Source organism: Tenrec ecaudatus, chromosome 12, assembly GCF_050624435.1.
Source record: "Tenrec ecaudatus isolate mTenEca1 chromosome 12, mTenEca1.hap1, whole genome shotgun sequence".
NCBI classification, from domain to species: domain Eukaryota; kingdom Metazoa; phylum Chordata; class Mammalia; order Afrosoricida; family Tenrecidae; genus Tenrec; species Tenrec ecaudatus.
Genome location: NC_134541.1, coordinates 126,091,035 through 126,103,448, shown reverse-complemented (window position 1 = coordinate 126,103,448; position 12,414 = coordinate 126,091,035). Strand labels below are relative to the sequence as shown.

General features: G+C 55.0%; 1 protein-coding gene across 1 annotated transcript; it reads right to left on the bottom strand.

The window, feature by feature from the left end:
- Positions 1–1,411: 1,411 nt before the first annotated feature.
- FUS (FUS RNA binding protein) lies at positions 1,412–11,773 on the bottom strand. Its single transcript, XM_075564817.1, has 15 exons — positions 11,688–11,773; positions 10,117–10,141; positions 9,869–10,023; positions 8,643–8,787; positions 8,337–8,518; positions 7,701–7,893; positions 6,025–6,059; positions 4,624–4,656; positions 3,837–3,940; positions 3,378–3,507; positions 2,956–3,057; positions 2,729–2,852; positions 2,113–2,213; positions 1,862–2,009; positions 1,412–1,589 (listed from the first exon to the last, which is right to left on the bottom strand). Exons 1-15 carry the CDS (start codon positions 11,698–11,700, stop codon positions 1,550–1,552), a joined length of 1,530 nt encoding a protein of 509 aa, XP_075420932.1. The 5' UTR covers positions 11,701–11,773; the 3' UTR covers positions 1,412–1,549.
- Positions 11,774–12,414: the final 641 nt, after the last annotated feature.

Here is a 12,414-nt window from a genome sequence, read left to right as displayed (position 1 = left end):
GGCAGCCCTGGTGGGAGGCCCGCCACCCACTCCTCACCCTGGAGAAAGCTGCTGTCCTGCCAACAGCCTCACGCTCCCTGCCTCCAACCAGGGCTGAGGATGAAGGTAAGCTCTTTCCCAAGGAGGGGCCCCAGGTAGCCCCCTCCAAGTTGTGCTCCAGATGGGTTCTTGGCTACAGCCTCCCTGATGGAGCCAAGATTCCTATGGAAGTTGACATGCAACTCATGCATTTGGACACAAAGCCGAGCCCTGGCATCTGGCTGATGCCGAGCGGCTGGCACTCATTAGCCAGTCCCATGACAGAGGCCTAAGCTTAGTCAGCCTTCACCATACCAAACCCAAGTCCTCTGGATCCCTGTGTCAAGGGGGGAATCCTGTCCCCATGGGAAGCGGGGGAATGCCACACACTGGAACAAGCCCTCTCGACAAGCTCACTGACATCAATTCTTAAAGCAACCCTACAGGGCAGGGAAAGCCACCCCCGCCTTTCTCCCCTTAAACTCCTGCTTTCCAACTGCCTAGTTTGCAGCGAACAGCCTGCTGTGGCCACATGAGGCCCAAGGACATTTATGCTGCCCGCCAGGTGTTTTTGCCCCATTTTGTTTTACTTCAAATATGTAGTGTACATTGCAATGTTTTTTTAACTATAGTCCGGCACTCCAACTGGTCTGAGGGACAGTGAACTTGCCATTTTAAAAATTTGAGGACCTGTGTAATCTAGAGGGGTACCAAGGCAGACATCAGCACTCCACCCTGCATTCCGGTACAAAGTTCATGTCAGGGTACGTTTGAGAACAGTGTTCTAGATGGGAGGCTAAGTGGCTCCCTGTACCAAACACACGTGTACCCCCCTCCTGTTTCCATAACTACCTAAATCTCAGCCCAAGGTAACCCCTCCTGATACACAGGTTTGTAATAGGGGTGTCAGGTCCCCTCAGAGGATGGTCCTAGAACAGAAATGCCAACGAGTTCTCAGCCCCCAACCTTCACTGAGACAGAATCCACTCTTGTTCATCCCATTTCAGGAATCTCCCAGTACCCAGGGCTGAAGTCTACACAAAAGCCCCGCCATTCCCGACTGGCTGTGTACTCCACTCCACACTGCCTTGAGCCAAACCTAAGACCCCCCCACTCTGGCACACCTGTCAAAACCAGCCCGTACATCATGTTGGAGACAGAGCCGCCGTCCCAGAGGCTGTGCAGCAGCACCGTCAGGCAGAGGTGTGCTTCATGGATGCCATTCTCCTGCCAGGAGCCTCTCCTCCCTGGGCCCAATATCCCACAATTCCCCCCAAAGTTCCCTGTTCCTGCCCTGCCAGCTAGGCTCATCTGGAGAACCACCCACATTCCTGACCCAGTTGACCTCAAGCTCCCACAAGTGCTGGGGAGGGAGGAGGGGTAGGACACCATGTAACTAAAACGATGGTTTTAATGGGAACCAGAGGTATGTTACAATTACCGAGTCCAACACAAAAACCCGAGGGGGAGGTTACAAAAACAAGGGGCGGTGGGGGGTGCAGGACAGCTGTTCCAGAATCCAGGAGCCAGGTTAATACGGCCTCTCCCTGCGGTCCTGCCTGTGGTCCCCCCTGCAAGGACAGAAGTCACAGGTTTGCCTTCCTAGCTGCTCCCTCGGCCCTTCCCCCCCATTTACCCTGAGTCCGCCCCTCCCCACACACCCACCTACCCTCTCCAACAGCCAGCAGGGCCTGCAGAATACCCTGAAAGTAATTTTTCTTGCTGCCATGTCCCCCACCACCCCTCCCCAACCAGTTCTCTAGTTCCAGTCCAATAGAACCCTCAAAATAAAACAAAAAACCATCCCAGTGGTGGACCAGCCCCAACCCCGCCCTGCACTCACCTGGAGTCCATCTTGCCAGGGCCAAATCCACCTCTGTCCCCACCACCCCGGCCCCCTCTGAAGCCCCCTCGGTCCCCGCCTCGGCCTCGGTAGCCGCCCCGATCGTAGCCGCCTCTGCCACCTCGACGGTCATCTCCGTAGTTGCCCCCTAAGACAAAAGAAACTGATCATCTCCCCAAATCCTGCCTCCCTGACCAATCCTTCCAGCATCCCCTCGAGCTCTGACCCCCGTTAGCAGCTTCGCCTCTTACCCATGTGCGAGCCACCAGGTCCCCCTCCTGGGCCGTCTGGTTTCGGGGCCTTACACTGGTTGCACTCGTTCCTCCAGGAGAAGTTCATGTTCTCACATGTGCTGAGGGAAAGCGGGGGGGGGGGGGGGGGGGGGGGGGGGGGGGGGAGAGGGGGGCAGATTAAGGACCATAGTGACCTGACAGATGGTGTAGTCCCCAAAACCCCACCAGTGCAGACAGACAAGACATGGAAAGACGACCCGGGCTTGCTTCCACGAGGCCTGGTTACAAAAGCAGCCCAGGTGCCGTTCCCACCCTAGTGGCAGCCAAAAGAGCAGCCACCTGTCTCCACGGCAGCACAGCCAAGACGCTCCTTGGAGGGGAGGAGGCTTCGGCTCACGTGCTCTGACACGTTAGAAGACCCCAGCCCTGGAGGGGGACCTCGTGTTTGGTGAAGGGATAGCAAATAGGAGGAACCTCGATGGGATGGACTGACACAATGGGCTCACAGCTGTCAGGTCGGCCAGGACCGGGGCCTGGACATGGTGAAGCACACAGAATTCTGCCACAACGACAGACGGCACACATAACTGATCAGAGAAGCAACAAACTGAGGTGACACGGGCTCTTCACTCACGGGTTAGGGCATTTCCAGTCTCCAGCTCGCTGCTGTCCTCCACCCCCTCCTCCTCCACTGGGGAATCCTCCTCGGCCGCCGCCACCGCTACCACCACCTCCGTAGCCTCCACGGCCCATGGGACCTGCACAACACACGAGCCTGTTCTCCATGCACGCCCCAGGAAAGCCCTTACACCACCATCCCCCTCACCCAACACCAGGAAATACCCCCAGACAGCTCCTCACCTCCCCGTCCTCGGCCTCCACGACCATTGCCGCCCCCCCGAGTGAAGTCTGCTCGCCGCGTTGCAAAGGAGACCTTGATGGGATTCCCCGAGAACTCTTTACCTACAGAAATGAATAAAGTGAGAATCGTTTACTCACAAGCAGAGGCTTTCAAAACCACATTTGGTACAACTAGAGTGCAAGAAGACTCTACCTTCCCTAGAGAATTAGCTATGAGACAGACAGCAGGCACAAGGACTAGGACTGGCACTGCCCCCTCCCCTCCTCCCGCCAGCCAGAACCCACCTGTCAAGCCTTGGAAGTTTCCGAGGCTGAACCAGCTGTGCTGGAGCAGCCCACCCCGTTTCTCCCTCAGAGCAAACAGTGGGTTCCAGCAGCCAGCCTGCCAATGAACACACCCCTTTCACAAGCCACAGCCATACCGTCAAACCAGTCGATAGCAGCTTTAGCCGACGGTGGGTCATCAAAGGAGACGGTGGCCTCGCCCTTCAGCTTGCCTGTCTCCCTGTCTGTGTACAGGTTGATCATAGGCTGCCCAGTCTTCTTGTTTGTCTGGAGGAGGGGAAGGGGTCAATGGGCTTCCATTCACTTTCAAGGACACAGCAGTACCCCCACCCCCACCCTCCCGACTTCAGCTCGTCTGGTCTCAATGACGGTCCTAGTCTCAGCACCTTGCCCGCTCAACTGGGTGCCAACAGTCCCTCACTTCCAGTCTCAAGAGACAAGCCAGGACTGACACACTTCCTGAGGACACCTTCCTGTGTTGACAGGATGTTTGTACAAAAACAGAGGCATCGGTATTCTTCAACACATCGAATCGGCCCTCATTTAGACAGTTTGTTCTCCCTGAGTCTGTGCTCCCCCCTCAACACCCCTGGTACCTTGATGATACCGATCTGCTTAAAGTAGTCCGCCACGGACTCGATGGTCACGTTCTCGCCCAGACCTTGCACAAAGATGGTGTTGTTGTCGGAGTTATCCTGTTCTGCTCACAGCCACCACAGCAAACGGGGCAAGGGGGCAAGAGGAAAGAAACAAGATCAACAAACAAGAAGACAGTGATTCCTAATCGTGACCACCTTTAAGATACTAAGTTTCCAACCAAAATTAATCTCCGAATGATTGAGATCAATGTTTCCCAGAGTGGGTGGACCGAGTGCCCTGCGAGGACCTAGGGTGCTGCAGAAGCCACCTGGACTATCTTCACTGCCGGGGGACACTGGGCCAGTGTTCTGGAAAGGTTAAGGGAGGCCCCATCAACTTGGAGGCCAAACTTCAATAGTAACAAGTAGACCGAATGTGTCAAACTTCCAGTGTCAGACTCCATTGTAAAAACAAAAACAGTTTCCTATCAAAACCTATGCACCCATAATCAAAACTGAGCATTCAGGTAGTAGCCCCTCTGCTGTTCACACGACTCCAGCCCGAGTAGCAGCCGTTCGGCATGGTCCCATCAGCATCACCTAGGCAGGGTGCAGCTCCCTGGAGCCCCCACACCAAGGAGCCCATTACTGACGCCTCTGACGTCAGCTCGATGCAGGCACATCTCCAACGCCCCGTCTGGGTCTCCCCCACGTGTCCCCACAGCTGTCTACACTCTCCACTTCGGTTTTAAGGACTGTGCCAGGGCCCCACGAGGCCTTGCTGTTCCATCCTGCGTGGACTCACCTGAGTCATGGCGTGGGCCTTGGTCCCGAGGGCCTTTTACAGTGACATGGGGGGGAGAGAAAAAAAACAAACAAGGAAAAGGGATCTCATTAGTTAACACAAGTGGACAGAGGCGGCAACAAAATCAAATCACATCAGAAAACGACATCAACTTCAAAATGGATCAGGTTAAGTGCTCACAGCCTCACAAAGCCTGGTCTGGGTGTTTCCTGTCTATGCCAAGTCCCAGGCAGGGTCAGGGAAGACGCAGGTTCCATAGGGACAACTCCACACCCCAGAGCATGCTGGGAATGTCCTCAGCACCACGGGGCAGGGTAACAAACCAACTCCTAGCAGAGCACGGCCCTCTCTCAACCCCGAGAGTCATGGGCTCAGCACCAGCAATCGGCTCTGCAGCCATCCAGTTTCTCCACACTCATGATGGCCCAAGAGTCTTATCCCTCGTGGAATCACGTTTAAGTTCACCATTGGAAACCATTCTCTTAAAACCATGTTACATTTCCCCAAACCACATGAAGATCATACATACGTAAGAACTAGTTTTAAACCGTGGCCCAAGAGATCAGAACAGACGAGAAATCTTATTTCTGTAATGTAGTCTTTTTTTTCCCCAGAGACCCTTTCACACCAATGGTTTATCTGAATTCGCCAATCTATATGTAAACATTGTACCCACACGCAAGGACACCTAAAATCACAAACCCAAGCCTCTGTGGCTTTGAATGTTGAGACAAATCAGCAAACCTTGTGTTAAACCAAACCAGAAAAGTTCCAGCTTACTGGGACACTTCTCAAACTTGCCATTTTCCCATGGATTCAGTTTGCGGTAAGACCTCAGGATTTCCCATGAGCCACACATGCTCCCCACCTTTCTGAGAGTAGTCCACACCTTCCTTCCTTCCTTCCCAGAGCTACTTGCTATTAACCCAGTTCATGGAGCGTAAGTACATTTATGGAGCATTGCATTGACACCATCCAAGTTAAAACATATACCAACTTCACCCCGTCCTCGGGGTACAGCCATGACTTCATTCTTCCCCCGAGTCCAAGTGTTTGGGGGTGGTTACTCACGCACTCTCTCTCACACACACACCTCGGACAGCGCACCTGAGCGCCCCGCTCGTTTCCCAGTGGTCACTAACAAGTGGCAGGTGTGGCAGCACCCTGTTCAGAGGCTACTGAACACCTCCTAACCCGGTCACGCCGCCGCGGGGCCCGAGGCCGGGCCGCGTCTAGTCTCAGGGGGCAGGGAAGTACCTTTCCCCACCACCCCTTTTTTCTGGAGGTGACTGTGACCACTTCCAAATCTTTAGACACTTAACACACTAAAGACATCTGCAATAGAACAATAAGACAAAGCATTGCCAGGAGGTGGGAATTTTGGAAACTCTGGTCACTTACCACCAAATTTATTGAAGCCACCACGGTCACTTCCGCTGGAGAAGACAAGTTAGAAGAAAGAACATGAAGCTTCCAACGGCTACAAGAGGGTGTTTTGTTTTGTTTTTTGATTTTACTGTCCCCCAAACATGGGTAGGTGTTTTGGGAAAAAAAAAAGATACATGTGGCTACTAACATACATTCCTTCCTGACCACCCCTGGTCTGACCTTAGAGCATGTCACACACACGTGTGAAGTTTCTCAAGACACAACTGTAAGATTCTTTTGTTGTTTTGCTTTTAAAAGGTTGTAAGTCTATTTCCTCTGGGGAAAAATTGACCTATTTTCCTTGGCTGTTCTTCCGACGTGGCAGATGTTTTGTTTTTTTTTTCCTCTTGTCGTGAGTGGTTGAACAAACACAGTAGTTGGTTTTTAAAAACCCTACACCTCCCGTTTTTAACCCAGGAGACACTTCGACACCAGGCTGGGGCAGCCCTGAACACATTCTCGTGTTGTGTTGGTTTGATTTTTGTTTTGCTTTGAAAGCAGCAAGCAAACCCGACTCCGTTCCATAAAAAGTCAAAACCAAAGGCAACTCCCCCTAAAGCAAGACCAAGCTCACTAAGCCCTATCCTAGCTGAGCTGCCTGGCCCCGCCCCGCTACACTGTGAGAAGAGCCGTATTTTGCAATGTCACCTTTCACACCTGTGGCACATAAAATGCAGAGCAAGTTAACAGTCACATAACAGTTGGTTTTTCTTTTTCAAGTTTTGCATTAAACACCCGCACAACAGATTCTCCTCATTTGGGGTACAATGTTAGGAGCTTGCCCCCGCCCACCTCTGAATACTTACCAGATGCAAACACTCCATTTCAAACAAAAGAAAAAGCCCCACCCTACCCCACCCCAGCCCCCAAAGGAGTGACACCTTGACCATTCCCCCCTGCTCAGGGGAAGACAATCCTTCAGACCTACAGATCTGACCATTGCTCAAACTCCCACTCAATTGGTGGGAGGGGCAGAAAGTTCCAGTGGAATGAGTTGGTGCTCGGGTAAGTAGCCGGGGCGGGGGCAGTGGAGCTGATAGGTGGGAGGCCACCGTCAAACATGTTGTGTCCAAAGGCTTGCACACGTCAGTCACATAAATCCCATGACCCAAGGCACACACAAAATCATTACTTCACTCTGATTAGTGCAAATCAAGCTCATGGATGAAAATGACTGAGTACAGAGGACTAACGGTTCATTGCTAGAGGCTGAAGGCAGGTTAACCAAGACCAAACTCCCTTAGCAAACACCTGGGACGAACAGTAGGAAAACCCCCTACTTCCCCAGACAGGGGTTGTCGGTCTCCCTTACAGGAGGGGAAAGCCTTTAGTCCCTTGTCTCTTGCCTAGGACATGATGTAAATGGCTCAAATCCATACACACCTAGCATTTTTTGTTGGTTCTTTTCTGAAATAAGAGATTAAAACTCAAAATATCCACAAGCATGAAGTCCAGGCTCCCACATTCTCACAAAAATAAAAAGCAATAAAACAGGTGGGGTGGGGGGGTCCCAGGCCATGGCCCAAATCCAAGCCCTCACAGGTCCCGGAGGACGAGAAAACCAGCCATGCACTAGGGACTGGGCTTGGGGAGATGCATGCACCCGCCACACGCCCAGTGAAGGCACTCCCTGCTCCTGAGACACCTACCCCATGCCACCTCTGCTGCCACGGCCGCCACCACGACCTCTGGGCTCATAGCCGCCACTGCTGCGGTTGTAACCACCGCCGCCTCCGCCGCCACCACGGCCCCGGCCGCCCCGGTCCTGGCCTCCATAGCCGCCCTGGTCCTGGTTGCCATAGCCGCCGCCGCTCATGGAGGACTGATCTTGGCCGTAGTTACCTGGCAAGAAAGAAAGGCAGGGTGTAAGGAACGAAGATGGGGGTTTAGGAACTTTAAAAATCATTTTGAGGAGGGCTCGATCACCACCCATACATCCATCCATCGTGTCCAGCACATTGGTACATTTGTTGCCATCATCATTCTCAAAACCTTTCCTTCTACTTGAGCCCTTGGTATCAGCTCATCCCCCACCCCACCCCCACCCTGACACTCCCCCTCCCTCTTCACGAACCCTGGTAATTGATAATTTTTCTCATGTCTTACACCAATTGCAATTTCCCTTCACCCACTTTTCTGTTGTTCATTTCCTCCCCCCCCCTCCAACTGGGGGGGTTGTTATATGTCGATCACATTTAGGGGTGCTTTTCAAAGCTGAGCAACAAGACATAAAATGGGGGGGAGAGACAACACAAAACAGAGAGCTGAAGATACTGCCTTCTCACCTCCACCTCCTCCTCCGCCGCTGTTACTGTTGTACTGGTTCTGCTGCCCGTAGCCCTGAGGGGGGTTGTAGGAGCTTTGCTGCTGCCCATAGCCTTGCTGCTGCCCACCGTACCCTGACTGCTGGCCATAGCCGCCACTCTGGGGCTGCCCGTAGCTGCTGCTCTGCGAACTGCTGCCATAGCTGGAGGAGAGGCAAAGAGTCACCAAAGCAGGCCCAGCATTTCCCGTCCTGGTCAGTATTTCCTAGATGCAAGCATTCCCAATACCCAATCCCTCATCCTCCCCTTCACATTCTCCCCATTTACCTTCCCGAGGTGCTGCTGGGAGCTGGCTGCTGGCCATAGCCAGGGTAGGAAGACTGCTGCCCGTACGATGATTGTGGACTCTGGCTGCTACTGCCGTAGCCTCCAGATGAGCCGTAGCCCTGGGGGGCTGACTGGGTGCTGTAACCTGCCACGGGAGAAAGGGGCGGGGAATGCAAAAGCTCGCAGATGAAAAATGGAGTGAAGCAGACAGTGGCTTCCAAGAGTTCGAGAAAAACAATTGAAAACTGGCAAGCACACCACACACAATAGGACCTGAACAGGGGTGCCCACCCCAGCCAAAACAGTATATTATAAACCCTACCCCCAAGACATATACAAGCCTATTGTTCAATAGGTTTTGTTATACTGAGGCAGAGTGTAGTGTCTTACATCAACCTCTTTGGGGATACCAAGAGCAGACTAGGGAATCAAAAAGGTGAGTTAGTAGAAACAGGAAAGCGACAAGTCACATGATGGCAAAGAAACAAGACACCCCTCACTCTCCTAGGCCAGGGCCCAGCAGACAAAACTCTAAGCCCCCAAAAAACTGGGAGAAAACAAAATTTGTGAAAGCCACTCACTTCTGGGATTTGTTGTAGCAGCTCCAGGTAACCATGACTACCTAGGGGATGCTCACCCACACTTGAAAAGTGGACTTTCTCAGATGCTGCTAGCGTACTTGTCACTAAGTTTTAAACTTACCCATTCTTTCACCTGAAGGCTAATGCTCCAACTCGTTATCAACTCTTGTTAAAATTTAGGGTAGTTTCCCCCAACCATTACAAATTCAGTCCCAGGACCACTTAACACTGTAGCCCAAGAGAAGCCTATTTCTGACAGGCATCTTAATATGCTAGTGTGTATGCAACACAGACAGCCCACCTACCTATCACGGCATGGTGCATAGCCTGACTTGACACACCTAAGCAAACCTTTGGTCAGCCCCCGAAACTGGTTTTCCTTTTAGGGAGTACCTTCCCCACTTTGCACTTTCATGTCGAGAAGGAGAATGGGGAAACAGCACAAGTAAAATGTATAAAGTCAAAAGGAAACCATCCCAAGTTAACAAGTATTGGTGTGAAACTAAGGAGCCAGGTTTCACATAGTAAAGCCTGCTTATGGGAAGAAAACCAACACACAGACAATTGCAACATCTCAAGGTTCAGAGGATCGAGAAAAAGCAACATTTCAGCAAGAGGAGGGCCCCCTGGAACGAAGGGACTCACTGCTCTGTGTCTGTCCATAGGAAGAACCATAGCTGCTCTGGCCATAGCCCGACGTGTCCGCTGACTGGCCGTAGCCACCATAGCTCTGCTGACCGTAGGGCTGACTGCTCTGCTGGGAGTACCCCTGCCCGGGTTGGGTGGGATAGGCCCCGTAGCTGGACAGGGAAAAAACACCACAGATGAGGAAAAGGTACCTTGGTCACCCAGGCCTTTGCAAACCCTGAAATCCAGAATTAAACACGGCTCACCTTTGGGTTGCTTGTTGGGTATAGTCTGCGAAAGAAAAGCACAAATCACATTACTTTCAGAACAGAGAAAATCCCTTCATCTGGGGCCCTCCAAGAAAATTAACCAACAAAGCTGTGCACGGGACTGAAGTACACCCCCCTTCCCGGAGACGGAGTGCAGCCGCCGGCCACAGTAAATGCCAATGCCTGACCATTTTCCAGAGGAAATGGTCTGGGGCTGGGGTCAGCCAACTGCAGCTGCCCCGCTGCGAGGGGACCTTTTCAGTCAAGAGATGGGGCTCAAAAGTGAAAATGAAAAAAAAAAAAGTGAAAGGCTACCATTCAAAAAAGAATGGCCATTTCATTTGCTTGTAAAAAATGTGTTTATGGCTTTCGAGTATTTTTTTGAACTGTTGCCAGGGGCAGAATGGGCTCCTCCATCTCAAGTTTGCCGACCGCTGGGCCATCGTTTCATTTCCAGCAGCACGCTTTGGGGAACCAAGCCACTCCACGGCCACCCTGCCACCAAGACGGGAGTCAGAGCCGCTTGGCTCAGCATCCCGGGAGCTCTAGAGCCGTTTCCCGACCTCTGCCCCGTCTTAAAAGATTGACCACCCACCGCCAAGCCAGGCCAGCAAATGAAGGGAAGCCCCTTGACCCCAAGTGGGGGCGCCAGCCATCACTTTAATACGTATTCGCCCCGCAGAGCTAACGTGGCTCCTTCCCTCGTCCGCCCGGCGGCTTCGGCGCCCTGGGGCGACATAGCAACCGAAGGTCCTTTAACGCCAGAGCCAAGGCGTCCCGGGCTGGATCTCCCCAAGGAGAGCGCCCAAGGGGGAGGGTGCGGCCTCGCGCGCCCCGCCGGCCCGTTTCCATCCCCCCCAAAGGCGCAATCTGGGCGGGAAAAGGCGGGGGGGGGGGCGCACCCCGTCACCAAGTCCGTTGGCCCGCCTCCTGCAGGGCCCCCCGCCGGGCGGTTAAGCGGGCGCGCGGGCCCCATCCTGAGCCCCCACCCCCCCGGCCGCGTGGCCGCCAGGGCGGGAACGGAGCCGCCCCGCCCTTCCCCAGGGATCCCCCCCCGCCCGGAGGGAGGCGCACACCGGACGCGGGCGCCGAGCTCGCTACAAAAAGCCGGGCTCGCACGCGGTGGCTGGAGGGCGCGCGCCGCCCGAGGGAGGAGCCAGCAGGGCGCGTGCGCGAACCGAGTGCCCGGATGCAGCACTGCGACAAAGCGGGCCAGGGCGCGGGGCTGAGACAAGGGGGGGCGGGGACAGACGGCGGCGAGTGCTTTCCACGCGGAGCTCACGCTTCCAGCCACCACGAAACGCTCCCCGTGGCCTCCCCGCTCCCACTTGTGGTAAAGAGGGCCTCCACCCGCTCCCGGCTGGCGGAGCCTCAAAGAAGTGAAACAAAATGGCGCCATCGGCCTCCCCCTCCCACCTTTCTCCGCGGCTTCCCGCCCCGGGAGTACGAGGAAGCGGCCCCGCACGCAATCGCCGCCCGCCCCGAGAGCCCCGAAAAACGCACGCCCGGCGGGGAGAGAGCCGCGGCCGGGGGTGGGCGCGCAGCAGCCGCCTCGCGCCCTCGCTCACCGTTTGAGGCCATGTCCGCGCACGCGCGCACAAGCCGACAAGCAACAAGGTTCCAACTCCGCAAAGCACCGACGCCGCGAGGACTGAGCGGCCCCGCCTCCTGCGCCGAGGCTTATGTACGCCTCCCCCGCCTACGTACGGCAATGGGACGTACCAAATCAGGACGGAGGGAGGGGGAGGCGGGCCTGCTCCCGCCGCGCCCCGAGGACTACCAACGGCACGACCCGCCGCCGAGAAGCGTGTTCACCAAGAATCTCGACCGTCGCCATGTCGCTAGTCTTCGCCACCTATGAAGACGTGTCGTTCTCGCTGCAGGGCTGGCCTACGGGTTTCCTCCACCCCCGAGTGGCAGAGTGGTACAGTCTGATGACCCGCTGGGGGCGGGGCGTAGGGCCCCGGCGACTACCGACGCAACTGTGGTTGCCGGGAGCCCGCTGGGCGGGAACTGAAATTCTTCGCGCTACCCCCTTTCGCGGGGCCCCACTTTCACTCGAGCCCGGGAGCGCCCGCCTTCCGCTGCGCTTCCGCTGCCCGCGTGACGCTCCGCCTGCTGCGGCCAAGTTCCGCACGCGCCCTCCCGCTCCGGCTCTCCGGTGCCCTTCCCGGCCCAGCGTCTCCGTTTCCACTGAATTTTTCATGGCTGCCTCCCTTCCCTTCCCTTCCCTTCCCCCGGCCCGACGGGGTTTGTCGATTGTGACGTCTTACGTGAACGCGTGGAACTTCGCCC

What these genes read in the sequence shown, in the direction of transcription:
- FUS (XM_075564817.1), bottom strand. An exon ending in AGCAGATCGGTATCATCAAG is followed by an intron (nt 3,508 to 3,836) that starts GTACCAGGGGTG and finishes CCCCTCCTCCAG; the next exon opens with ACAAACAAGAAGACTGGGCA. An exon ending in ACCTGGTGGCTCGCACATGG is followed by an intron (nt 2,010 to 2,112) that starts GTAAGAGGCGAA and finishes CTTTTGTCTTAG; the next exon opens with GGGGCAACTACGGAGATGAC.